At 46.7% G+C, this 27,929-nt stretch overlaps 1 protein-coding gene across 3 annotated transcripts in view; it reads right to left on the minus strand.

The window, feature by feature from the left end:
• The window catches only part of ACSBG1 (acyl-CoA synthetase bubblegum family member 1), a 628,810-nt gene that overhangs the window by 155,043 nt on the left and 445,838 nt on the right, over window positions 1-27,929 (minus strand). For all 3 annotated transcript variants that reach the window (XM_086959413.1, XM_086959412.1, XM_086959411.1), the window contains exons 7-8: window positions 21,726-21,875; window positions 11,461-11,637 (exon numbers count right to left, since the gene is read on the minus strand). In XM_086959413.1, the coding sequence (XP_086815539.1) occupies window positions 11,461-11,637; window positions 21,726-21,875 (327 nt within the window). The remainder of the gene's footprint in view (window positions 1-11,460; window positions 11,638-21,725; window positions 21,876-27,929) is intronic.

Below are 27,929 nucleotides of genomic sequence, written 5' to 3' on the forward strand. Positions count from 1 at the left end.
GCACTCACATGGTACTCCTGCCACCCACACTGCGCATAGGGTTAATGTGCCTGCTACAAAGAACGTGTACCATGCACATCAAAGAACTGAATGTGAGTAAACAATGGGTAGTTCTATAAAAAAAAGAAATGTTTGCCAGAAAGGTGCTATAGAGAGATGAGGTGCATTGTTGGTGAGTGGTAGTGAGGAAATTCGTGGAGGAGGAGAAATGGGGGAGGGGCGCCAATACAGACCGTTCCACTGTGTACGACCAGTGCTAGGGCCATCCCTGGCTGGGAGTGTTCCCCCCACCCGAAGTTTGGGTCTAGTTGCGCCCCTGTACACAAGAATGGGCATGTCATGCCCCATCAAGGTTTTCTTTCTAAATTACAAAAGGACACATTTACATACACTGCAATCCAGCCTTTCAGGGGGCCACTTGATAGAGGCAGCTCTGTTTTTGCCCTAATGGCCTGGAATAATTCCTAAACAGATTCTTGTAAATACTGTTTTGTTTCATTTCTTTTTAATGTGATTGATGTGAGAGTCTATTACTATTTACAGAGAAATGTTTTGTTTTAGGCAACAACCATAAAAAAGTTTATTTTAGATCAAAAGGAGTCCTCACATATGAGAAATTGGAGGATATCACAGATATTATTCGCTGCAAATTTGTGGGCTGCTGCTTTGTTACAACAGTGAAACACTCATCACTATCTCTGAATATTAGATGTAAACACTTTTAGAATTTCGACCATAGCGCCTGTGCACCGTTAGTAGCCTGGTTAAAGAGGGTATGGCAGAGCTGAAAGTGAATCATTTAATCTCAAAGCTCTTCCGAACAGGGGCCCCCAAAATAGTATTGGCCCAAGGCATCCAAAATCCTTAAAATGTCCCTGCCACCACAAAGTCTGTCAGACAATATTACTCTGAAGTAAAATAGGCAACATCATTCAATTATTATCAGTTCTATTTTTTTAAACACAAGCCCGACGTGTCCTAAACCCCCACTGCTTCAGGCAAGCACCTTATCGTACCACTAAGGAATTCTCAAATAGGTGTTCGTTCAGCGCCATCTCTGTGGACTTTCACCTTTGTCTACTGATCCATAACTGGTTGTTGGGAAATTATCCCATTATAATGCTGCCTAAAACGTTTGTTAATGGTTTCTAGAGAAGAATTGTTTCTCGTGTACCAACTCTGAGCTAGGTGGTGCTCTAAAAATCTGATAACACTGTCTTCCTTACAGTCAATGTTTTGGCTGAAAATGTCTTGCCTTTCAGTTCGTCCTATTTGTGTGAGATTGGGTTCTCATCACTTGCGGCTCTAAAGACTAAGTGTCATTCAAGACTGGATGTGGAGCACAACCTGAGGATGGCAGTAGCAAAAATCCATCCACAGATTGACAGTCTATGTGGCTAAAAAACGGCACACCCATCACATTTATTTTGGTGATATTATTAATCTGTCATCCTAGTAAAAACAATTTGCACACATTTAATCTTGGAAAATTGTGTTTGGAGCTGTGTAATATGCCTTTGTCATTTCACCACACCCACTCACAAACCTGCAGTTTACTAAACACTCTTATAGTGTTGAACATTATTTGCCGGATATGGCCGTGATAAGCGTGTGGCGGTCGATTTTGTAGTGTACCAGATTCCAGAAATTTTCATCAGGTGATGGGGGGGCCCAACATCTAAAAAAATTCAGCCGGGGAGTTCAACCTACAAAAATTTGAAGACCTCTGGCCTAAGGCCTATACATTGATGTGAGATATAGCAGCCTGGAGGGCCCCAATACATACTGCAGGGGACCCCATCATTTTGTGATATACCACTGAAACAATCTACAGCAGCGGTTATTAACCTGTGATCTGAGGATCCCTGGGGGACTGTGAGGCCCCCTCAGGGGGACTGCAACTGTGTTACCAAATTTAATAATATTAAAATGAATACACTGAAATGAATAAAGTAAGGATTCGAATTCAAAATATGGAAACGTTTTTTTCTATATCTGATTGTAAATTATACAAAATGTTTCAATATTTAAGCATTGGTTTGGTGTTTGCTTGTATTTGTATTTGTGTGTATTGTTTTGAAGTTCAAATCATAGGGTCCGATTCACAGAACTAACTTAAGACAAAATCCTAAACTTACTACTTTTGGTATTCACAGAAGTTAGGATTTTGTCTTAAGTTTGTCTTAAGACAGACTTAAGACAAAATCCTGACTTAAGTCTGTTTTAAGTCTGTCTTAAGACAAACTTAAGACAAAATCCTTACTTCTGTGAATACCAAAAGTAGTAAGTTTAGGATTTTGTCTTAAGTTAGTTCTGTGAATCGGGCCCTTAAATTGCTTAGGTGGGATCACAAGCTTCCAATAATGACTAAGTGGATGTCCCCGAATTCCAATAATGATTCAGTGGGAGTCCACAGAAGTCAAAAGGTTCTTAACCGCTGATCCAGAGTGAGTCTTTATAACTGATGACAAAAGAGGCAGGTTGATACATGGGTCATAGATTGATGTGATGTCATTTTTAAGAAGTATGTTACATGGCAAGGACAGTACCTAGAGTGAAGTAATTTCAAAACATATTTAAACCTTAACATGGGCTAGAAACACAGGTGAGGATACAGTCTAAATAAAACTCTGGGGCATATTATCAAGAAGGTATCGTCGAGTTAACGGCATTTTGTCGCAGCTAAAGTCGCAATAAATGTTTCACTCAATTCACAAGCTGGTGCTAACAGCCTATATCACCAGTTTACCTGCGATAGCAGCCACAAAAAACGTCGCCACAGATGACCCCTGCAGCTATCGTTCCAGTGCTAAAAGCAGTGACAACACCACTCTGCAACATTCACAACGACCAGCCAGATCGGCAATACGATCCCAAAACATGCAATAAGGCGTGTTAGCAGCTGGAAATTAACACTGTTAGACGGGGACCCGGAGGGTCAGCCAAGTACAGGGGGAGAGGCCTCCAGAGAGGGCCGTCTCCGGTGATCGTACAGACAAGTAACTTCCCCCCCACAGATGGACACCACACAAGGATGAGTTCACCACACTTTATATAAGAATCTTGAGGCAAAGTGATAAGCGATACAGCGGGGCAGGACACGAGGATCCTCCCAATTCTAGTCTCTGTAGGGGAAAGGGGTAGCGGGACAGTCTTGGTACCGGTCCGGTATGGGAGCAGCAAGAGGGAAGCTCACAATCCTCGAGCTTGGGGGTCCGTAGGGATGGGCCGCGGCAGCGCCAGTAGGCCAAGACGATGGTTCACGTTGCAGAGGGCTGCGGCAGCGCCAGCAGGCTACGAAGATGGTGCACGACGAGGAAGGCCGCGGCAGCGCCAGCAGGCCTGGACGATGGTTCACGATGACGAGGGCCGCGGCAGCGCCAGCAGGCCAAGACGATGGTTCACGTTGCAGAGGGCCGCGGCAGCGCCAGCAGGCTTCGGAGATGGTTCACAAGAAAGGGCCGCGGCAGCGCCAGCAGGCTTCGGAGATGGTTCACAAGAAAGGGCCGCGGCAGCGCCAGCAGGCCTCCAAGGATGAGTTTGTCTCGGGTCTCTCGACTCCAGGATACAACTGCCTTCCTGCTCTGGAGCTGCCCCAGTTATAGGTCTGGTCTCCTTTGATGTCCGGACCCTCGCACTTGGAGGTCGGGAGGTCCGGGATGAGGGAGTCCAGACACCCAGCAGGGGGGTGGAGCCAGCGCCCGGGGAGGCCGGGGGCGATCAACACCTGGCGGAGGAGAGCCATTGACACTCCTTCTCCCATTGACCTGCCAAGTGGTCTCTTCACCTCCTGGGTGGATGGTGGTGCCTCGATGTCGGGGCCTGGCCAGGCCCAGGTTTGGGGTCGAGCCGAGGCCACGCGGCCTAGTTATGTAGTGTCCAAAGATGGCGGCTGGGCCGGGGCAGTGGTGCTGACGGGGGCCCAGGCCAGCCGATACTGGGGTGTTCGGGGGCTGGAGTTCCGTTGTGGACGGGTCGGGGGTTGCCCCGGTGGGTTGCCGGGATGGTTCTTTCGGGGATACAGGGAGAGCAGGGGTCCGGGCCCCGTCATGCGGGGAGGGAGCGGGCCTTCCACGAGGCCTGTCCAACATGCGTCCCCCCCAGCTGAAGGCAGGGAGAGTCACCCATCCTCTTGGGTACTCTCCTCGCCGAGGCGGAAGAAGCGTGACATGCCGTCTGCGTTGGCGTGGTCCTGGCAAGGACGATGCTCCACAGTGAAGTCCATCCCTTGCAGGGAGATGGACCATCGCAACAGTTTTGGGTTCTCTCCCTGCATCTGCATCAGCCATTGCAGGGGTCGGTGATCTGTTTGCACCCGGAAATGGGTACCGAAGAGATAGGGCCGGAGTTTCTTGAGGGCCCATACCACGGCGAAGGCCTCCCGTTCGATGGTGCTCCAGCGCTGTTCTCGGGCCAGCAGGCGTCGGCTGATGAAGGCCACTGGCTGATCGACTCCCTCTGTGTTGAGTTGAGAGAGGACAGCCCCAATGCCATGATCTGAGGCGTCCGTCTGCACTATGAATTCCCGGCTGTAGTCGGGAGCCTGGAGCACGGGGGCGGTGCACATGGCGGCCTTCAATTTCTCAAAGGCCGCTTGACAGTCCGGAGTCCAGTTGACTGTTTTGGGTTTTTTCTTGGATGTGAGTTCTGTGAGGGGCCCCACAATGCTGCCGTAGTCCTTTACAAACCGCCGGTAGTATCCGGTGAGCCCCAGGAAGGCTCGGACCTCGGTTTGGGTGGTAGGGGGTTGCCAGGCCTGGATGGCAGCGATTTTGAGCTGGAGGGGGGCCACCAGACCACTCCCCACTTGGTGTCCCAGGTAGGTCACGGACCCTTGGGCAATCTGGCATTTGCTGGCTTTGATGGTGAGCCCGGCCTGCCGGAGGGCGTGCAGGACCTCCCGGAGGTGGTGGAGGTGGTCCGCCCAGTGGCGACTGTACACAGCAGTATCGTCCAGATAGGCGGCGCTGAATTCTTCGAGGCCCGCCAGTACCTGGTTCACGAGTCTCTGGAAAGTGGCTGGAGCGTTTTTCATGCCGAATGGCATCACCTTGAAGTGGTAGTGGCCATCCGGGGTAGAGAAGGCGGATCGCTCTTGGGCCCCTGGGGTGAGGCCGATCTGCCAGTAGCCCGCTGTTAGATCGAAGATGCTCAGGTAGCGGGCGGCCCCCATGCGGTCAACCAGCTCATCCGCCCGGGGGATAGGGTGAGCGTCGGTTCTGGTAACGGCGTTCAGGCCCCGATAGTCCACACAGAACCGGAGTTCGGGGGCAACGCCCGGGGCGGCAGCCTTGGGGACCAGTACGACTGGGCTGGCCCAGGGGCTGTCAGATGGCTCGATCACTCCCAGAGCCAGCATTTTGGAGACTTCGTTCTGGATGCAGACGCGTACTCGATCCGGCACTCGGTACGCCCTGTGTCGAATAGGAGGACTATCCCCGGTGTCCACGTCGTGAAGGCACCAGGGGGTGACCCCGGGGATGAGTGAAAACAGGTCGGCGAATTGGAGCAGAAGGTCTCGACAGTCTTGGCGCTGCTCTGGGGATAAGGCATTGGAGAGTCTGACCCCTTCCACGGAGCCGTCCTTCTCGAGCGTCTTTAGCAGGTCAGGAAGGGGCTCGGAGTCTTCTTCAGTCCCACTATCGGTAGCCATCAGGAGGCTGAGCTCTGAGCGTACGAAGTGGGGTTTGAGTCTGTTGGCGTGGAGGACCCTGAGAGGGTTCCGGGGGGACTCCATGTCGATCAGGTAGGTGACGGGACCCTTGCGTTCTACCACCTTGAAGGGCCCCGTCCATTTGTCCTGAAGGGCGCAGGGTTCAACCGGGGACATCACCCAGACCTGTTGTCCCGGCTCGAACTCGATGGAGTAGGCATGCTGATCATACCATCTCTTCATGTCCTCCTGACTGGCTTCAAGGTTGGCTTTGGCGAGTTCCCTGAATCGCCGGGTCTGGTTACGGAGGTTCAGGAGATACTTGTATACGTCCGGCGGAGCCTTCTGTGGGGCCACCTCCCACCCTTCTTTGATCAGGCTGAGGGGACCCCGGACGGGGTGTCCATACAGGAGTTCGAATGGGCTGAAGCCCAGGGATTTCTGGGGGACTTCTCGGTAGGCGAACAAGAGGCACGGGAGCAGCACATCCCATTGGCGGCGTAGGGGCTCTTCCAGGCCCATGATCATCCCCTTGAGGGTGCGGTTAAACCGCTCGACCAGTCCATTTCCTTGCGGGTGATAGGGGGTCGTGAATTTGTAGGTGACCCCGCAATGTTGCCAGAGGGACTTCATGTATTTAGAGATAAAGTTCGTGCCCCGGTCGCTGACGACTTCCCGGGGAAAGCCCACCCGTGAGAAGATCCCCATCAGGGCTCGGCCTACCACGGGCGCCGTCACGGTCCGAAGAGGAATGGCCTCGGGATAGCGGGTGGTGTGGTCCACCAGGACCAGGATGAATCGGTGTCCTTGTGCTGTTCTGGGCTCTAGGGGCCCTACGATATCTATTCCCACCCGTTCAAACGGGGTGGTGACGATGGGGAAAGGCTGCAAGGGTGCTTTGATCTTTCGGCCGCTCTTCCCGCTGGCCTGGCAGGTTGGGCAGGCCCGGCAGTGGTTTGTCACGTCATTCCGCATCTTAGGCCAGTAGAAGTGGGTCACCAGGCAGCTGTATGTTTTGTCTTGTCCCAGGTGTCCGGCAAGAGGCACATTGTGTGCTAGATTCAAGAGAAAGTCTCTGAAGCGGAGGGGGACTACCAGCACCCGGCTGGCCCCTAGTTCAGCAATCTTTTGCTCACTGTAGAGCAGGTCATTGTCCCAATATATCCAGTGGGCCCCCGAGGTGTCTCCTGTACTCTGGGCGAGGGCTTGCTGCCGGAGTCCCTCGAGGGAGGGACATGTTCTTTGTTCCTGTCGGAATTGTTCCTGAGTGGGGCCACCCTCTTGACGCCACTGGGCCAGTTCGGGAAGGTCCCGGAGCCGATCGAGTCCTTCTTCGCTGTGCTCCGGAGAACGGGCTTCCAGGGTGGCCCCCTCTTGGACGATCGGGGAGGGGGCTCTGGCCATTCGGGTTCTTTGGGACTGGGGATGGCGCGGGCGGCCATGGACCGGGTCGTTACGCAGACCCATTCAGGGAGGCCCAGCATCCCCAGGTGCTCTCTTCTCTCGACGGCTGACCAGGGAGAACTTTCGAGGTCGTTCCCCAGGAGGCAGTCCACGGGGGCATCGTCGCGGACAGTCACTTTCAGCATTCCGGATACTCCTCCCCACTCGAAGGGGACGCAGGCCATCCGACACAGGCTTTCGGAGTTGTCGGCCGACCGTACCGGGCAAAGGATGTTTGGTAAGATCTGGTCCGGGGTCACCAGATGACAGCGGACTGCGATCACACTGGCCCCGGTGTCGCGGAGGGCCTCGCCCGGTGCCCATTAATGTTGACCCACTGGCTGTACTTCTGCGTGTTGGCGGGAAGGGGTGCCCGTGGGATCAGGTCTCTTTTCCCTAGGCAGACCAAGGACATGGCGGCTGGTTCCCACTCGGGCTGGTCTGGCTCGTACTCTTCAGTCTCTTCCTGGGTTTGTTCCTCTCCCAGAGCGGCGGCAGCGACCTGGCGGGGCATAGGGCTCTGGTTTTTCGGGCAGTTGGGATCATTGGCGTAGTGGCCGGGTCGCTGGCATCGATGGCAAGTAACGTTGGCGCGAAAACCTGGTCGCATCGGGGGGTTCCCTTTTCCGGCCGGGGGGGGGGGGGGGTGTTGCTGGTGGGAGCCACCGGGACGGTGTCTCGGCCCCGACCCTGGCCTCCTCCTCCCCCTCGGGGGCGATGGGGCCCTTGGGAGGCTCGGTTCTGTTCGCTGGGCCAGTTTCGGGGTACTCGGGTGCTCTCCCATTGGTCAGCCTCGATGGCGAGTTGCCGATGTTCAGTCAGTTTACTGTCGAGGAGGTGTTGCCTGAGCTCGACGAAGCAGTTGTTGGAGAGGTGCTCCCATACAATAAGATCAAAGAGCTGCTCGCAAGTGGTCACCTTGCTGCCCTTGATCCACCCCTCGAAGGCTCGGCTAAAGAAGTTCACGTACTCCACCCAAGTCGTACCCGGGATCCGTTTGCAGTCGCAGAACCTCTGGCGGTACATCTCGGGCGTGAGTCCATATCGAGTGAGGAGGGCGGCTTTCATGTGGTCATAGGATGTCATCTGATGGTCCGGGAGTTGCAGCAGGGCGTCTCGCCCTTCGTTAACAAACCTCTCCCATAACCCGGCTCCCCAGTCGCTCCGGGGAATCCGGTGGGAGGTCATGGCCACTTCGTAGGCTTTGAACCATTGCTGGATATCATCGTTCCGGTAATATTCTCTGACGACATCCTTGGGGATGTGGACCTTGGGGTCCGTAGCGACAGGGGGGCTTGGGTGCCCGGGGACCCCGAGATCTTTGTTCTGCCTTCGGATCTCTAGTTCCTTCAGGTTGCGCTCATGCTCGTAGGCTAGTTTTTTCTCTTCCAGCTCTCTCTGCTTTTATTTCTCTTCTCGCTCTTCTCGAAGCCGTAAGTGTTCTAAAGTTATTTTTTGTTCCACCAACTTAAGTTCTCCATCTAAGCGGAGTCGAGCCAGTTCCAATTCGTGGAGCCTGCTCTTCTCCCGTTCTCGGGCCTCCTCCGGCGAGAGACCCGGTCTCCTTTCTTCTGTCGGAGCAGTGTTTGTTTCCGTTGTCTCGAGGCTTTGGTTTTGGGGTACAGCTGTACCCGTCTCCGCCCAAGATTCCAAGGCGTGTTTGAAGTCCTCTTTCGTGCTCAGTCCTGTGGTAGCAATGCCTAGTTCTATGCAGAATTGTTTTAATTCTCTGTGGCTGTATTCTTCTAGTTTTTCCATCTGGAATTTTTCCGTTGCTCCACTCTCTTTTGTCGTCATGGTGTTTGTGTGTCGTGGGGTGAGTTACTCTCTGTACGATTATGCGTTGGCTCGGATCGCGCCGCTGGCCACCATTGTTAGACGGGGACCCGGAGGGTCGGCCGAGTACAGGGGGAGAGGCCTCCAGAGAGGGCCGTCTCCGGTGATCGTACAGACAAGTAACTTCCCCCCCACAGATGGACACCACACAAGGATGAGTTCACCACACTTTATATAAGAATCTTGAGGCAAAGTGATAAGCGATACAGCGGGGGCAGGACACGAGGATCCTCCCAATTCTAGTCTCTGTAGGGGAAAGGGGTAGCGGGACAGTCTTGGTACCGGTCCGGTACGGGAGCAGCAAGAGGGAAGCTCACAATCCTCGAGCTTGGGGGTCCGTAGGGATGGGCCGCGGCAGCGCCAGCAGGCCAAGACGATGGTTCACGTTGCAGAGGGCCGCGGCAGCGCCAGCAGGCTTCGGAGATGGTTCACAAGAAAGGGCCGCGGCAGCGCCAGCAGGCTACGAAGATGGTGCACGACGACGAAGGCCGCGGAAGCGCCAGCAGGCCTGGACGATGGTTCACGATGACGAGGGCCGCGGCAGCCCCAGCAGGCCAAGACGATGGTTCACGTTGCAGAGGGCCGCGGCAGCGCCAGCAGGCTTCGGAGATGGTTCACAAGAAAGGGCCGCGGCAGCGCCAGCAGGCTTCGGAGATGGTTCACAAGAAAGGGCCGCGGCAGCGCCAGCAGGCCTCCAAGGATGAGTTCGTCTCGGGTCTCTCGACTCCAGGATATAACTGCCTTCCTGCTCTGGAGCTGCCCCAGTTATAGGTCTGGTCTCCTTTGATGTCCGGACCCTCGCACTTGGAGGTCGGGAGGTCCGGGATGAGGGAGTCCAGACACCCAGCAGGGGGGTGGAGCCAGCGCCCGGGGAGGCCGGGGGCGATCGACACCTGGCGGAGGAGAGCCATTGACACTCCTTCTCCCATTGACCTGCCAAGTGGTCTCTTCACCTCCTGGGTGGATGGTGGTGCCTCGATGTCGGGGCCTGGCCAGGCCCAGGGTTGGGGTCGAGCCGAGGCCACGCGGCCTAGTTATGTAGTGTCCAAAGATGGCGGCTGGGCCGGGGCAGTGGTGCTGACGGGGGCCCAGGCCAGCCGATACTGGGGTGTTCGGGGGCTGGAGTTCCGTTGTGGACGGGTCGGGGTTGCCCCGGTGGGTTGCCGGGATGGTTCTTGTCGGGGATACAGGGAGAGCAGGGGTCCGGGCCCCGTCATGCGGGGAGGGAGCGGGCCTTCTACGAGGCCTGTCCAACAAACACCTGCTCTGACTTGGTGTAAAGTCGGACGACAGACTGCACTAGAAAGTGGAGCCCTGCCCAGAGCCCCACCTGAAGAGCAACAGATGCCATGGAGCCACTGGTCATGCAGGCTGGACACCCAAGAGGGCCACAACACCCACCGCCACCACCCCAGGACCCCCCACACCCCCGGACCCCCACCGCCACCCCTGGACCAACACTGAGGCAGCGCAGACAAAGACAGCAACCTTATGAAAACTCACCAAGCTCACAGACCCAACACCAAAGAATGTCATTGCCCACTACAGGGACAACCATCCTCTGCATCTTGACCACCATTGCCCATAGGCTGATGGTACCAACACAGCGGACTACCACCATCCCACCTCAGACAAAGCTACTGGCCGTGCAGCACGCGTTAACCTCTGCACTCCGTCCGGGTGCATCCATGGTGCTACGCACTTTGAATTGCTTATGGTGTGTTCTTTTTGTTGCTTTTATAGTGCATTTTCCCACATGACGTGTGGGATTTGCAGGCCTGTCGCTGTTTTTTGCTGCTTTTTGTATCGCGATTAGCATCATTGCAACTTTTTTTGCAATTGTGTTTCACATTTCTGCGTTGTCCTTATCACGGACATTTGGAGTGTTGTCTTGGACCTATCGCATGGGACCTCCATGTTGTGAATACTTAGTTAACACAACGTTATTTTCCCGCGATAGACTGCTATATGAAGAATTGAGTTAAGCTAAGTTTGCAGTAATTATCACACGTTCTTGAGAATATCCCACTCTGTACGTTGTTACCTTTTAAGGCTAACAGTATTTGGATATTAATTTCGCTGGAAAGGGAGACCTACCCACACAAACATACTCACCAATATTTAATTGTGTAGATAGCATGTTACTTTCCACCCTATTGACCTCAGTCAAAGCGACTCGCGTCATGCCGGACTGAGAACGCAAACCAGCTCTGGCAATGAAGTGAGACCCACCGGTGTGGGGGTGGGTGCTGGTGGGAAACACTACTGTGCTTGCTTATGTTACTTTGTTACAGGGGGCCAATATTCCAGCACTGCTGCAAAACCGGCCCCCAGTAACAAAAAAAATGGCCCCCACTGCTCCAAAACTGTCCCCCACCCTTCCGGCTCACTGGGAAAATGCCCGGTGCACGCTACGGCCAATGCGGCCCTGCATGTGGCATTCAATCTCAGTAACATCACACCAAGTCATTTTATTATAGGTGTATTTTATTGACTATACTCACACACACATACTGCCACCTCCATACCTTCAGTGCATCTGGATCTGCGAAGTAAACCTGTTCTCCCCATTTGATTCCGGTCCAGAGGTCATAAATCTGAGCGGCGATGTGGCTCAGAGGCAGGTAACTGACTATAGTTTCCTGCTGCACTTCCGCTGGCATCATATTTCCAGCTCTGCTGGCATAAGCTGCGGTCCACGTGATCTATAAGACAAATGGAGCAAAAAATGTAAGGATATGGCTAAAAGAGTGCAATATAGCATTTCTGACTTGATTTGTCCCTGGGATTCTCAAGTCTTTCACTCTTGTGTCACACACTACACAAACCATTATAAGTGGTCCCTCTGTGGTCCCTCTGTAACAAACTAGTACCACCAAAGCATTTTTGTGAGATGGTTATTGCATTATTTTGTGGTGGATGAGAACCAAGCACACCAGGAGGCAACACACTCTTTGATGCCTGTACCAGAATTGATAGGCACTTTTTCCCGGTTAGCCGCTCTGAATATATATATCTGTAAATAATTTTTAAAAACATTTTCCCAGCAAGTACAAATATATTATCCTTCTTTGGTAAAGATTTCAAGCTAGCTGCCTGACCTCGAAAACTGTGAATACCATGAATTTTTAGATTTGTAAATGAGCCTTTGTGACAGCATCACTCACCCCGCTGTCAATGGTTTTATTTCTCTCTTTCTTTTGTTTTTTGTTTGTTTGTCTGTCCGTTCCAATAACCCCTCATCCCAAATCAGAAGAGACAGCGGAACAGGTGCTGCTCAAATTTTTAGTTCAAGTTAAATGTTAGATTTTCTAGAAAACGGAAAACGAGTTACAATGTGGTAAGAGAATAAAGGTGACATTTGGGGACTGTATGAGTTTACAGTAGAAGGTGCTATCGGTCACTTAAAAATGATATATTGAAGTCTGCAATACTGAGCGTAGATTTAAATAGTGTTGTGATCAGTTCAGGTTCCTGGTGCTGCTCTATACATCCGTGTTATGCCTTTGTGTCTTTCATGTAGACCTGGGCATGAAATTCCGCTCCACTCGCTGACTTTGCAGGTTTTTTACTGACTCCATGCTCCACGCTCCGCGTAGTGTGCAGAGTTCTGAAAAAATCGCAGGGCGGAGTTTTTTCCTTGCTCGCACTCGCCAATGTTAAGTTGGCAAGCGAGAAAATGCACACTTTAGGAAACAAAACATAAGGACATCGGTTTCCTACTTGTTTCATTGTTGCAATTCTGAAACTGTTTACATTTGTAAACAAATTATTATTCCCCCTTTTTAGATGAACATTCATCTCAATTCAACAACACGAAGCCAGCCCTTAATCCAAAAATGGCGCGGTCCAGTCCCCCGAAGCACTGTTCTGGAACAAGGATAACTGTCCTCTCGTTTTGTTTTGATGGTTTTAAATCCTTATTACACTATGGCACATGGAGGCTTGTGATTTCTGTATAAAGACTAGGCCCACACTAAACTATCATGCTGTCACGATTTGCTAAATTCTTGAATTTTCAGTGCATAAATGTTTAGGTGCAACATTTTTCATAATTTTGCACTTGGCCGATTGGTTCAGGCAAAAAATGTCTCTGATGAGACAATTGACGACATTTTCTCATCAAACCAGTTTCCTGTTGATATCATTCCGGACCTCTGAACTTTGGGTATGTCTTTGTGCTCTAGTTTCATGCAACACACCCACAAGTGTATTTCATGACATTTGGCGCAATTTTCAGCAATCTATGTTCTCTTTGCGAAAAAAAAATTCCTACAGCCCTTATACAAGCCTGTCTCTACTATTTTGCTTCCTGTTCCTGCCGGCAGGAGGAGGAGAGACACGACCAGGAGGAGCTGCAAGGAGGGCATGGCAAGCAGATACTATCTCCCTGACCGGAAGTGACGACAGACGCCAGAAGCTACGGCTGTTGCTGCTGGAGCTACAGTGCTCTCCCGTGAGCTCTGTGAACCGCGAGCCAGGCTTTCCAACGCGGCAGGACTTCGGAGCCGCGAATCACTCTTCATCGCGGTAACACCCGCCGGGCATTTCTGGACACGGCGGAAAGCCGCCAGTTGCCGCACAGTGCCACAGTGCACAGTGCAAAGTGCCTTTTAGAGCGGCAGGAGCCGCGTGTTGCCTTCCAGTGTGGCAGGAGCTGCAAGTTGCCGCCTAGTGCGTCGGGAGCTGAAAATTGCTTTCTTGTGTGGCAGGAGCCGCAATTTACTTTATGTAAGAAAGCTGCGATTTGTCCCCAATGCGGCAAGACCGGCAGGGTGTTATTGAGTGCCTCACAGTGCGGTGGGAGCCGAGTGTTGCCTTCTGCTATCTGTAGGTTTCTTGCGTGGCAGAGACCGTGTGAGCCGTGTGGGCTCCTCATCGCGGAAGGGGGCCGCAAAAAGATTGCCATGTGTGGCAGAAAAGCCACGAGTACCCTCCTTCCTGTCAGGAGCTGCAATTCATTTTGAGAGCAGCAGAGCAAGGACCCTGTGAAGACACGGCGAGGAGCTGCGCGGGATTCAAGGAGAGTCTGTGAGTACAGGAGACGGTGGCCTATGTGAACAAAGGGGTGGCGGTGGATGAAGCCTATCACTGGCATCTGCATATAATCTTAGCTAAGTGGCCATCTGTATTGCAAGTGATATTCACCGTATACTTAAAAAAAAAATAGAGAACACAGGCCTGGATCACTGCTGGAGGTTTCTGCTTGAGTACAGTTTTGAGTACTGCTTACAGAGTTTTTATCATCCCTTAAATCCTAAACTGAAGGACCGGAGGAGCTATCAAGCAAAACAGCATGGGGGTAAAAATTGATACAAAAAGTCAGGGGTCATTTAAACATCCAGCAAGGGGAAGGGAACGGCAAGAAGTGCAACAAAGACGCAGTAAGGGAATTAGAAATGCGCTCAGGAAAAAATAGAGCCGCCCAGGCCCAGTATCAGGACCAGGACCAGGTCCAGGACCAGGGGGAAGGCCTCTCACAAGGGAATCAGAGATACCCAAAGAGGCTAAGGAAAGATTCCCCCCAGACAGAAACAACAGGATTTAAAAATACCTCGGACTGACATAAATGAAAAGAATGAAAATGAAAAGGAATCTCCCAGTAAGGCCTCTGCTATGAAGAAAGCAAGAATGGCCCATAGCAAACGGAAAGAGGGATACAAGATAACAAACTTCCTAATCGCAAAAGGGTCAACAAAAAAGGGACCTTAAAACAGTGCGACACCATTGACGGAAAACAAAACCAAAGGTGCATTTTTAATAAAACCGCTGTCTGATCATGAAATAGGAATGGATTTACATTCTGTAAGCAATGAAGTAGTCACAAACGACATACAAAGCCAAGAAATTGTTGTTGAGATCTCAATTCAGAAGTACTCAGTAAGCACGCACACAGCAATAAACTCAGCCAGGAAAATAACAACAAATGCAGTAATTCACAATCATAACTCAAGTGAAACACTCTCTTTTCCTTCAATCTCAGTAATTGGGAAGAGCAGGGGGGGGGACTCAGTTATATTCAGCAACAGGAGCTATTAGTCACCTGCCCAAGAAAAACAGCTTGACCCCAAATCATTGGAACTGTTGGAAACAACTTCTCCTTTACGCATAAGGAGGACACTAAACTGGAACAATCAACAGACCTCATCAGTTATAGGAGAGGGCGTGTCACCTTCACCTCTCCAAGTAGAAGGGATAGTCGTGTGCAAGGCTGAAAGTCCTCTAGCTTTAGACATAGGGACACAACTAAGCTCGCTTTCGTTAATAACGGAAATATTAAAGGTCTCAGACATCTTACAACAGCTGGGGGCCCAACATCTGGAACCAAGCAATCATTCCTCCCCAATCAAACTCATTCATCCAACAAATACTGAGGATCAAACCCCTTCCAGTACCTGGGGAGTCCTATTGTCAACATTGGAGACAATCTCCACAGCAATTTCTCACCTAGCGGACAAACACGATATTGAAGTAGATCTATTAAACATAATGGCAATATACATAGTAGGTATTGACAAGAAGCTACAGACACTCAATGATCTGATTACCAAAGTACCACAAGAAATTCAAAAAGTTATCAACATTTGCTCTTGGAATACTCACGTTCTAGAAAATCTTATAGGAAACCCCGGTGCAGTGGAATTCCTGCAAGCACACAATATCATCTTATCCCAAGAAACGTGGAGCATAAGTCCGAACAATATCATAGGCTTTGCCGGCCATCATGAGCCAGCAATAAAATCAGCAAAATTTGGACACCCAGAGGGCGGTATGTCCTCTTATTTCTCGACCAAATTGGATTGGACTCTAGAAAAACTATAGGGACGATTTGGGTTCTTGTATCCAAACTGGAACAGCACAAAAGCGATGGGTCTGTAACAATATTAATACTACTTAATGTTTACATCCATCCAAGTGAGGAGACAAAAGACGAGCACGTGAATATGTTGTTAGGAATAATAAAATCACTACAGAGGCTGTATTGCCAGGCACACTTCATCATTTCCGGTGACATTAATATTAACTTATGTATTTCCCCAGGGAATATGAATAAAAAGGGAAACAACTTCAGACGACAACTTGAATCATTAGGACTGATTCACCTCAATGGAAATTTAAAAGATGATTCACTGGCGGCAATAACCTTTTTAAGTGGGTCTAAAAGCTCAACCATCGATCATACCTTAGTGAGTGGATCTGTAGCATGCCAAACACAAAAATTCCTAATTGTACCACTCATAGCGAGCGATCATATGCCACAATTATTGCAACTGGGGCAATTTACAGCCAGGCTGACAGCAGCAAAAAATCTTTTCTACACGCCACAAGTCTACAATTTAAAAAGACTGAAATGGCATGGAATAGGGATTGAAAAGGTGATGGCAGAAGTATACCGCCAAGCGGGTACAAGTGAAGAAAGTTCAGTGGAATCCGCAAGCCCAGATCCACCGCAAATCAGGGAGGGTGAAAGAGTAAGAGCCTGGGACATCCTAACAGGATCCTTAATGGAATGTTTTTCGGATAACAAGAGTCAACATTCAGCTAGGCCCCAGAAGAAGCACACGCGGACAAGCAGTCACCATCCCTGGTTTAATCATGAACTTGGCAAACAAAAAAGTCTAATACTGCGTAGAATAAGAGCAATCTCAAACCAATTAAAAACAGGGGGAAAACCTGACAGAAGCTTGCTTAAAAATGTAAGAGAACAGTATAAGAAAAACTGCAGAGCAGCTAAATCTAGTTATCAGGTCGCAATATGGAACAAACTCCTTTTGGCTAGTAAACAACAGAATGGAAAACACTTCTGGTCTCAGATAAATACACCGACACTCGGAAAAAACAGACATCAAAATGCAGGGATAAACGAGGAAGCATGGGCAGCTCACATAATGAGTATGTACAAAGAACCAAAGTTTAAATCAACCCCAGGTAGTCCATCATCAAAAAAGGACAGTAGAAGGCACATAGAACAAAATACACAGAGTCTCCCTGGGGGCATAAATGTGTATAACAAACCAATCTCCCCCGAAATGTAAAATCTCCGACAAATTAACAGAAGTAAGCGAACTAATAAAAATCATCAAAAAGCTAAACTCGGAGAGTGCACCAGTACCAAATGGCATCACAAATGCCCTTTTCAAGGGATGAGCTTTATATTGGGCACATTATTTTTCCACACTCTTTAATGAATTGTTTGAAACAAACAGAATCCCTGAATCCTGGAGGGGAAGTATTATCCAGCCAATTTTCAAAGGGGGAAATTCAACAATGCCGTCCAATAACAGATTAATTGCTTTAATAGATGTTGAAGCAAAGTTATAAGCAAGTTGCCTACTAACAAAATATGGTCCGATGAAAACAACCGCATCCCGAGATCTCAAACAGGGTTTCGGGGGGAGCAGGAATTTTAACAAATCTAACGGCATTAACATTGTGAGCCAAAAAAGCTAAATTTAAGAACACCTGCCTGTTCGCCTGTTTTGTGGATCTTAAGCAAGCTTTCAACAGCGTGCCCTGTGCACGTCTATGGGAAAAACTGGCCAGCTGGGGCATCCCCATAAATCTGTTAAAGGCCATCAGAGAATTATATTCACGTACATAGAGCCGGGTAAAGTTAGGAGAAGGCCGGTGGGTAACAAAGAAAATAAACACCCAAAATGGTCTGAAACAGGGGTGCCTGCTAGCTCCTACTCTTTTTAACCTGTACATATCTGATCTTGAAGATGCCCTTGTGGAAATCAATAGTCACACACCATCGATAGTTAATGAGGAAATTAGGTGCCTTCAGTACGCCGACGAATTAGTACTCCTAAGTCAAACGCAAATCGGGTTACAAAGAGGAATGAGTGCCTTAGCCAAATATTTGACAGCACAAGGGCTAGAACTGAATTTATCAAAAGCAAAGGTCGTACGGCTAGTAGATGCCAAAAATAAAAACAAGAAATATATATGGCATATAGAGGGGAAGAAAGTCGAAATAGTTGCTTCCTACAAATATCTTGGATTTATGATAGAACGAAAATTAACCCACAAATCACAGCTCATTTCAATGAAGTCAAAATCTCAAAACCTGATATATGCCTTCAATGTATTAAAAAAGAAATTAAGCGGTCCATCATATGGCAACTTATTAACAGTTATGCAGACACAGTGAACGCCAACAGTAACCTATGGCACCAAAATAAAGAAAGGATGTGAAATCCCGGCCTTGAACAAAATACTAACAAAAGTATTTTAAAAAGTCTTTCATATCCAGCAAAGCGCATCGCCTGCTTAGGTGCGACTAGAGTTTGGCTTATTAAACCAGGAATTTCGCAGCAAAAGAGCATTCATAAAACTGTGCTGGAGGTTGCGTGCTTCTGCAAGCAGAACCATAGATCACCTATGCTGGAAAGAAATAGAAAGACAAAAAGAAAAGAAAATGCAAGGATCCTGGGGTAGTTACTTAAACCAGGTGATAAAGGACCTCTCTGCCCTAGATGTTTGGAATGTTAGCATAGGAAAAAAGGCATTCAACAAACTAATCAACATCACAATAAAATGTTTGTCACACTCAATGGATGATAACGCCCTACTGCAAAGACGGCATGCCTGGACGGTTATTAATTCATATGGGAAAAGGAAACCTCAGGAATATTTATCAGCATATTTCTCACTTACTCTAAACCATCAATTTATGAGGTCTCGTCTGGGCATGTGGGAAACAAAAGACTTAATCCCAGCATGGAAGGATAAAAGGGAAAATCGAGACTGCAGACTATGTGGATATAAAGATGAATCTATTCAACACATTTTTTGTGTATGCCCTATGATACTAAATGAACGGAAGGCACTATTAAAATCCCTACTGAATAGTTTGAATATACGCTCATGTAGAGAAGCTGTAACCACCTGGTTCGGTGGGTCCTCAATCCCATTATTAGGTAGAGGGGTGAAAATTTTAAATGTGTATTTATAGGAAATCGGGGCAAACTCTATAGAGAGCGAAAAAGATTCTCTATAAAAAACTAACGGTCAACCAGAAAATTAAGAATAGTCAAAGGCTGTTTTTAATAATATTGATGTTAGAAAGACATGATTTTTTTAAACCTTCGTTTAAAGATGACATTTTAAATATTTGACGCATAAAAGTACCTTATAGATTAATTTTGTAAGATTCTGCAAACGATTCTATGGCCCACATGCATCATCCCGGGATTTTGCGAGTTCTAAAGTGCGAAAAATAGCGATTTGCATTTTAGAATTCGCAAAACGGGATGCATGAATATTTTCGCAAATTATTTGCGATTCGGTAGAAATCGCAATTTCTACCAAATCGCAAATATTATGCGATTTTCAAAGTGCGAATTTGCAATTCACATTGATCCTATGGGCCAAAAGGCCCATAGGGATCAATGGGAATTGCGAATTCGCACTTTGAAAATCGCAAATCCTGATTGCATTTCAAGGGTGGTGAGGGCCCTGCACCCATGAAATGTTGTTTTCGCATCATGTTGCACACACACATGTCCTAAGGAAATGTGTGTCCGTAACAGGAATGTTTAAAAAATGCATTTACTGCGTTTTTAACACTTTTTGCAAATTTACCGAGTGGTTCAACCACTCGGTAAATTTGACACCCTAATTGCGAATTCGCAATTTTAAAACTAATCATGCATTGCTTTTAAGAAATCGCAAATTTGCGATTTCTTGAAAGCAATCGCATTTTTAGAAATAGCAAAAATGTTGCGATTTCTGAAAATGTATGATGCATTCCAAAAATGGATTTTGGAATCGCAAACGGCCGATTTTAAGGAATCGCACCGTTTGCGACTCCAAAAACCCTCGATGCATGTGGGCCTATGTGTTTATATGTAGTAGTACTATTTAAAAAAAAATATTTGGTGTAATGGTTTTTGTTTTTAAAAAGACCGATCACCCAAAATAAAATCTTGAAATTTTGAAATCTATTCTCATTATAATTAAGGCTCCCTGTTTTCCGTTTTTACTGATTTTTACAGATAAATACAGGCAGAAAACATTTATTTTCTTGTCTGTATTTATTTTTAAATGTGGATAAAAACGGAAATTGGGTTGCTTTTCGTGGGGAAGTGTGGCTCAGGGGTTAGAGGCGGCAGACCCGGAAGTTGAGATCGACCCTGGACCAGGGTTCAATTCCCCGCCCCGGCGGGTCTTGGGCTCAAAAAATTCCACGGACTCGATAATTCTCGCTCCAGTGCCTTCTCGACTCACGGGTTCACACTCTGCGATTCTGGGCAATAGCTTGCTTAATCTCCACAACGGCCCCTCGCGGCGGGATGCCTGGCTTTCACCTTGTGGATAACTTGCCGGGGATATCTCACAGGGGAATACCAGGACGGGTTCCCTAAGCAAGCGCTGGGAAACCCTTTGTGGGTAGCTGTGCGCTATATAAGCTCAAATACATTTACATTTACATTTCGAGTAATTCTAAATACTGTCTGTCATGACTGCCAGGCCAGTAGCTGTGTGGATTGATCGGTAAGGGGGCTGGATGAAAAAGAAAGGAATTTTAGTAAAGAGGCTTAAACAGCAGTAGATATCCACAAGGTTGATCCTGAAATTTGCATATTTCCTTATAAGTGCAGTGATTTATCTTCTGGGGGTGTTTATAGCATTGAAAACTAGTAGGCATTCACACATGAGTGCATTTTTACTTAATTGGAAATATACTAATTTCAGCGTAATTTTTGACAAAACCCAAAATAAATATGGATAAATACAGATAAAATTGCAAAAAATAAATGTGGATAAATACAGACAGAAATGTCAAATAAATAAATACCATAAAACCGGGAGTCCTAATTATAACATAACTCTGACATTACTTGTCACCGGTAGCTTGAGAATCGCATCACTACTGTACTGTGTTATTTCATTGCAGTTAACTTGTGACGGTACAATACCTCCACCCAGAGACTGTGAACATTGTGGAAAGCATTTTCTTGAGATGAATACTCAGCAGCCACTAGGAGTTCATTGATATTACAAAGGAGCTCGGCTTTCAGACGTGTTGCTCTATATGTAACTCCTCAGTGACTTGCAATATCCTAATTCCATTTAATGGAAGAGTATTTTGTCGCATGTAATAATATAATGACTGCAAATATAATGTTTTATACCACCACGGTTTTTAACACTGTGATTTAGCACTTTAAAGTTTGTATGTACTCATAACCCATGTTGGTGTCTCTCACAACAATCTCAGCATCACCTAGTCAAGGATCAGGAAGACTATTTTGAGAGGAGATAGTGCCTCCAAGAGAGGTGGGGGGAGCAGAAGGCAAGGAGGGGAGGTTTCTGCCCCTGAATGAATTGTTCTGGTTATAGTACATTTTTGTGGATTCAGGGGAGTGAAGGGAAGGTGAGTGATTGTCAGGTGTGGTAGAGCCTTAAGAAGGGATGGACCTTGTTACCTAGTTACCGCTAATGATTTGTCTGCCCTGACTTGTATGCAAGAGTTACTTGGGCGGACTCAGTAGGTTTCTATGGTCTCTGGCCCAGTGGTCCCATGTTCCCATATAACCAACTCCATTGCACAGACTGTATAACTCTACACAGAAGGATTCAACAGAATTAAATGTAATGAATTGAGTATATTAGCAAACAGGGCATATGCAGGCTAGATGGTCCCTCACTGATGTCACTGCACACACAATGACACTCAGTAGTTCAAAGAATATGTCTCTGTACCCACTTGTTTCAATCCAGCATCTCCCCCTAGGTATATGCATTCATTAACCATTGTATCTATAAAAGCCTACATTGAACCTACGTTGTCGTGGCTGAGCATCACTCCTTTGGGCTCCCCGGTGGTGCCTGAGGTGTAAATTAACACGCAGCATTCATTTGGCTTCTGGTAGCTGGTGATCTCTTCCAGCTTCGCATCAGGGATTGCACTTCCCAAATCCAGGAATTCTTTCCACTAGAAAACAGTGCAAGATAATCTAAGTCATCCTGGGTCACATAAGGCGCATTTAAATAACCTGCAAACACGTCTTGTAACTTGAAGGTTCAGTACAGATCAGTGCTTTATTTGAGCTGGTGGTTTCCGGTGGTAGGCACTAGCACATAATTGTCAACACTGGTGCTTGTGACAGTCTGCCACAAGGTGGTTCTGTCTGGCTAATTTAGAGATGACCACAACAACAGTCACTGATTAATTAAATATTCATTAAAAATGACTATTCCCTGCCACCCAAGCCAGCTTTGGGGGCCTAGGATAGTGTCAATTCTCACACTTGCAGACATTTGATGGTTAGTAGTTGTGTTGTTACTGGCAGCATGGCTGGGGCAATTTGTGGTGCAGACTGCAGTGGCCTCCTGACGAGAGCCCTGACACTTATTTTGTTTTACAAATGAAGCATTGGTACAGATTGAAGACAGCTAGGTAGTAGGAACGTGTGATGATGAAGCATTGGAACCAACGTGGCCATGAAGTTTTACCCTGCAGGAAATGAGGCGTGTTAAATTATACAGATGGGCCATTTCTTGATGTTTTGCAGCTGAAAATTATATTAACAGTTATACTTCTTGAACACCACTAGCTATGAGTGAGGACCCTGCATTTTTTAGTTACAGAGGTGATGTTGGGAGCCATAGCACCATTGGAATGTTGTCATTGGCTGGCCAACTGTGACCTTGGGACCTGGAAGACGTGCTCTCACCACATGCAGCTTCTACATAAGCCCACACATTAGACAGTCTCTCTGTCTCAAACCTCTTTCCCGCTACAAGAGACCCTTTCGAGTTAGTGTGTGTGTAAGTAAGGTAATCAGTCAACCTAAAACATTGTTTAGGACAGAGTCACTCAGACATTTTATTGATGTTACTGCATTATTTTATTAGTAAGCACATTAAACTGGGTGGTGACTCCAATACGTACATTTTTAGGCGTGGCAAGCGACAGCTTTAGCCGTGTGCTCGAAATAATGTTATCAACACAGCAAAACAACAATAGAAAAAATACCTCCCCAGCCTTGCCCAGGGGACGGAAGGAATGTGTTACCCCAGATCTGCTAGGATTTACAAAACTCGACCCCAATTTACCCCAGAGCAGGAGGTTTATCTGTCTCACACTTATATATGTATATATTTGTTTAACGTTAACAAAATCTATAACTTTTTTAAAATTACTTTAGTATTTTACAATGTAATAATAAAGTTTATTTTAAATACAACTACACATTTAAACATTTCTTAACATTTTTTTTAAATTAATAAGAAATAATAAATTAATTCAACACATAACTTTTATCAAAATGTAATACATATTACATTAAAAAAAAGGTCACTGTGGGTAGAATTATTTTTAAAGCATTCTTTAAGAAATATAATATATGAATTAAATACATATATTAAATTATTTAATACACATTGAATTAAATGAGTTTGTATTTTGTGACATTTTGTTAGTTTATGCTTGCAATAAATATTTCACATTTATATTTTATATTGATGGAGACGTTCATCTACTTCTAAAATAATTACTTGATACCTCCACCCCAGAAATAATGGGGTTACAGACATGTAGGCATGCAAGTCTATGCTTTGATGTAAATATTTACTTTTTGTCAGTCACCATTTCTGAGTGTAGATTTACTCTTTGGTGCAGAACTAGATTTACACGAGTAAAAATATACCTATAAATTTATTTTGGAGTATCAGGCTCAATGAAGGTGAAGGAGCCCTGGGACAGCCGACAGGTTCTCTGGCACCAGTTTCATTGTAGATAACACTTTGGTTGGCCAGTTGGTCTCTACCATTTTGCACCCTAAGTACGGTGTGTCAGATGACAGCTGTCCAAGCCCCCTATTCTCAATTGCAAAAAGGGCCTGGACCAGCTGACATCTGTCCTGGCCTCCTTCACACTTAGAAAAAGAGATGTAGATCCCTTAAAAATATCCCTGAAAAACTAATGTTAATGGGAGTTACTCTTGAAGCAGAGTTTAATGGTGGCTTCAGCAAAAAACCTCTATGGACATGAAATCTGAAAGTTAAGATAATATATCTTACCACACTGAGATGAGAGCTTTGAAGATGCAATTTAAGGGAGTCCGCAAATTCAACAAAAGAAATGGTAAATGGTTACAAAAATGAAGCTGTGTTTGCGGTTTTGGAAGAGAGTGGTAAACAAACTCAAATGATTCAAAAGTGCGTTGTACATTCATGCTGGCCAACAAGAATTCTTGCATAAATTCTGGTAATGCAGATACATATGTGTATGTGGGTGCTGATTCTTTGCGTGAAATCCGAATACATCACAATGTAATATTAGGGTAATAAACTCAAATCACAACTCTTTAAGCAAATTAGTCTCTGATTTGTAGATTCACTCTTTCCTATGCTGGTCAATTGTATGAAATGGCAACCATTTGTGTACAAGTTTCCTCCTTTAGGTCAACTGAACAGTGGTCGTACATTGAAATACATCTTTCCATATTCAGACCTGATTAATCTATCTATCTATCTATCTATCTATCTATCTATCTATCTATCTATCTATCTATCTATCTATCTATCTATCTATCCCTTGGATCTACCACAGTTTACAGACGAGGACAATGGAGGAGCCATTTCTGATATCAGTTTTCTTGCATTATGATGACGTTTTCTTTCCTGATCACATGTACAAATCCACCTTAAAAAGTGCTCATTGGTGCTAGGGTAGGTGAGCTAACACTTTATTTGCCAATATTTTTTTCTTTCCATTGTTTAGCCTTTTGGTTTTTAATTCTTCCTTGTGCATTTCAACTATGTCTTCGGGTGAAAGTAATTAAAATCCCATAGTACCGTTTCTTTGCGACAATAGGAATCATATTTTCTGGTGATGTGCATTCTAGCATACTGTGCTATCAAATAATAGGCTATGGTTAAGTGGTGAAATAATTTCTTATTTCTCTTTTTTAGTTTTTGCGGCACAGTCTTGCGATAGAAAAATACCAAATTAACATGCCACCAGCCTGCCCAGACAACACCTTTTGGCTTTGCCAGATCGACTAATTTTACCATTGCAAGTTGGGAACTGTGATTTATTTATCATAATTAACCCTTGAGCCAGAGCAACAGAGTGAAATGCAGAAAATGGATACAGAAGAAGGAATAAAGATAGGAGAGCAGTGACAAAGCCAGAAGCCAGGAATGGAAAAGAAGATGCAGAAGTGAGATCAAGAAATAGGAACTGTAGGTGGTGGAAGAAAGAGGCAAGTAGTGGATTCAAGACTAGGCACCGTCAGTATTCAGCAAACTTGCCATTCAGCAGCACCTGGGGAAGGCTCTTAAGAAAAACTTTAAAGTGTAAGCACCACATCCACGAATCCAATGCATCTGCAATATCATGCCTTGAGAAATTCGTAGGTGATTCTTGACTGTTTGACCTGGCCCTTTTTGCAGGGTTATCCCCAAACTTTTTGCCTCCTATTTTTCTGACCCTCTTTCTGCTGGTATAGGTACCCTGGGCACTTTGCCACTGCTTATCAGTGCTAAAGTTCAAATGCTCCCTGTTAAATTGTGACTATGATTGGTTATCCATGTTTGGCAAATTTGATTTACAGGTATGTCCCTAGTACAGTGCACTATTATTGCCCAATGTCTGTAAATAATCACTACTAGTGGGTCTGCAGTACTGGTTTTGCCACCCACATGAGCTGCCCTGTTAACGTGTCTCAGGCCTGCCATTGTAGTATCTGTGAGTGCAGTTTTAAAATGCCATGCTGACCTGGCAAGTCCATCCACTGGCTAGGGCCTTCTATTTTAATATATGTAAGTCACCCTCAAGGTAGCCCCATGGGCATAGTGTAGTGTATGTGACAGGTAGGACATGTGTGTGCGTGCTTTACATGTCCTGATAGTAAAATACTGCCAATTTAGTTTTTCACAATTGAAAGGCTGTCTCTCCCATAGGTTATCATTGGAACTGCCTAGTAACATCTTACAAGTGTAACTTTCAATTGGGTAGAGATAGAGATTTGAAGTTTAGGTTCCCTGAAAAGCAACATTTAAAAATACCTCTTTTAGTGAAGATGGTTTTTAAACTGTCTGTTTGGAAATGCTACTTTTAGAAAGTGGGCATTTTCCTGCTTAATCATTCTGTGTGCCTCTGCCTGCTGACTGGTATTCTTGGGCTAGAGTGGTTGGAGTAGTTGTCACTAACACCTGAATAGGCTGTGGCTACCATGCTTAATGCTATCTCCATTCCCTCTAGTGTGGCTGGACCATGGAGGACAGAACTGGTTTTTACTGAGCGGACAGAACTGGTTTTTACTGAGCGAGAGAGACTCTCTAACAAAGACCTCAAAAGGAAGAAGAGGTATATGTATTAGAATTAAAACCCCAGAACTTTGGATTACTTCTGGATCAAGAGGAACCTCTGCCAAGGAGAAGGGCTGAAGAGTTGTGAATAGGAGTACTGCCCCTATGCTGTGTATTGGTTTACTGGGTTGGCCTGCAGTTACCTGTTTCTACCTTAAAGAGGACAAAGACTGAACTCTGCTGTGAATCCTGCTTGGGAAGATCTCGAAGAGCTTGATGTAGAGCTTGCCTCCTGTTCTCAAATTTTAGGGACACAACCTGGTCTTCACTAGGCCTGGGCGGTAAATTCCGTTCCTCTCGCGGAATTTGGGTAATTTCGCATTCCGGGGAGAATGCGGAATTGCCAAAAATTCCACATTCCGTGGCTCTGCGGAATTTTTTGATTGTTCGCGCTTTCAACATGCATGTTCACAAGATATTTCCTTTCCGAGCACGCAAACAACGTTTGCGAACAGGAAAAAGCATTGCGAACAGGCGGACCAAGCAATTCCCAGTGTTTGTGGATCTCTGCGTGCTCGCAGAGATTTTTTACCATTTCACGGAGCTTTGCATAGCGCGACAACGCATTTTTCCAACCACCTCTTGTCTTCACCTACAGCATTCCTGAACTCCACTGCTGGGAGTTCTGACCTGCCTGGTGGTGCCAAACTCCATCCCTGGGCCCTTGGAGGTTGTTTGTCCGCTCCGGTTGCTGAAGATCCATGTATGGCCCTTCCAGTGCCATTTTTCCCACAGCAAACAGCCGTTGGGTTAAAAAATACATGCATCGCTGCAGTGCCGTTGAAACGTCTGATGCAGCAAGCGCCTGTTCGCAGCACTAGAAACCGCTGCTGCCTGAGTCCCAAGTGCTGAGGGTCCGAAGTCCTCAGCTCCAACTCTGATGCAGGCCTTGCTTTGGGTCTGGAAAAATTGAAGCAAAGCCTGTCTATGGCTGCAGTAATTGACGCAGCCCCTGGATTGCCACTGCACCACCCCAAGAGTACCTGAATTTTATCAGACATCACACCTGTGCACCAAATCTTCAACGAAGCTGGGCTTTTCAGCAAGAAACCAACACATCACCTCCCCTTGCAGTAAGAAACTGATACATCGCCTCTTCTTCAGTAAGGAACATACACATCAACTCCCCTGTGTAGCAGTAAGGAACCAAAGCATCACCTCCTTTGAAGCAAGGAACCAACACATCACCTTCCCTGTGAGTATGGAACCGACGCATCACATTCCCTGCGCCTGTTTTTGTCCTGTAATTTTTACGCAGCTAAGGCACTGTGCTCAAAAAGTGACATATCCTAATTTTCTATGACCAGGACTTTTTGTACCTTTTAAAAGTCATATTTTGATATCTGTATGTTGGACTTTTGTTATTTTGTTCTTGTTTGGGTTATATAAAGATACTTTATTTTTCCAAACTGGTATGGTGTCTATTTGTAGTGTTTTCTCTGCTTTACTGTGTGTTATATACAAATGCTTTACACATTGCCTCTGTAATTTCGACAGATTGCTCTGTGCCAATCCACCAGGGGTTAAGTACAGGCAAAGTTGGGTGTGTACTTTACTAATCCTGACTAGAAGGTAGGGTTCATACTTGGACATGGTAGATACACTCCCAACTAGAGACCCCCAATTCTAACTTTGATTGAACGGCTAGAAGAGGAGAGATGCAGCCGAC

This window comes from Lissotriton vulgaris, chromosome 2_2 (genome assembly GCF_964263255.1).
Source record: "Lissotriton vulgaris chromosome 2_2, aLisVul1.2, whole genome shotgun sequence".
NCBI classification, from domain to species: domain Eukaryota; kingdom Metazoa; phylum Chordata; class Amphibia; order Caudata; family Salamandridae; genus Lissotriton; species Lissotriton vulgaris.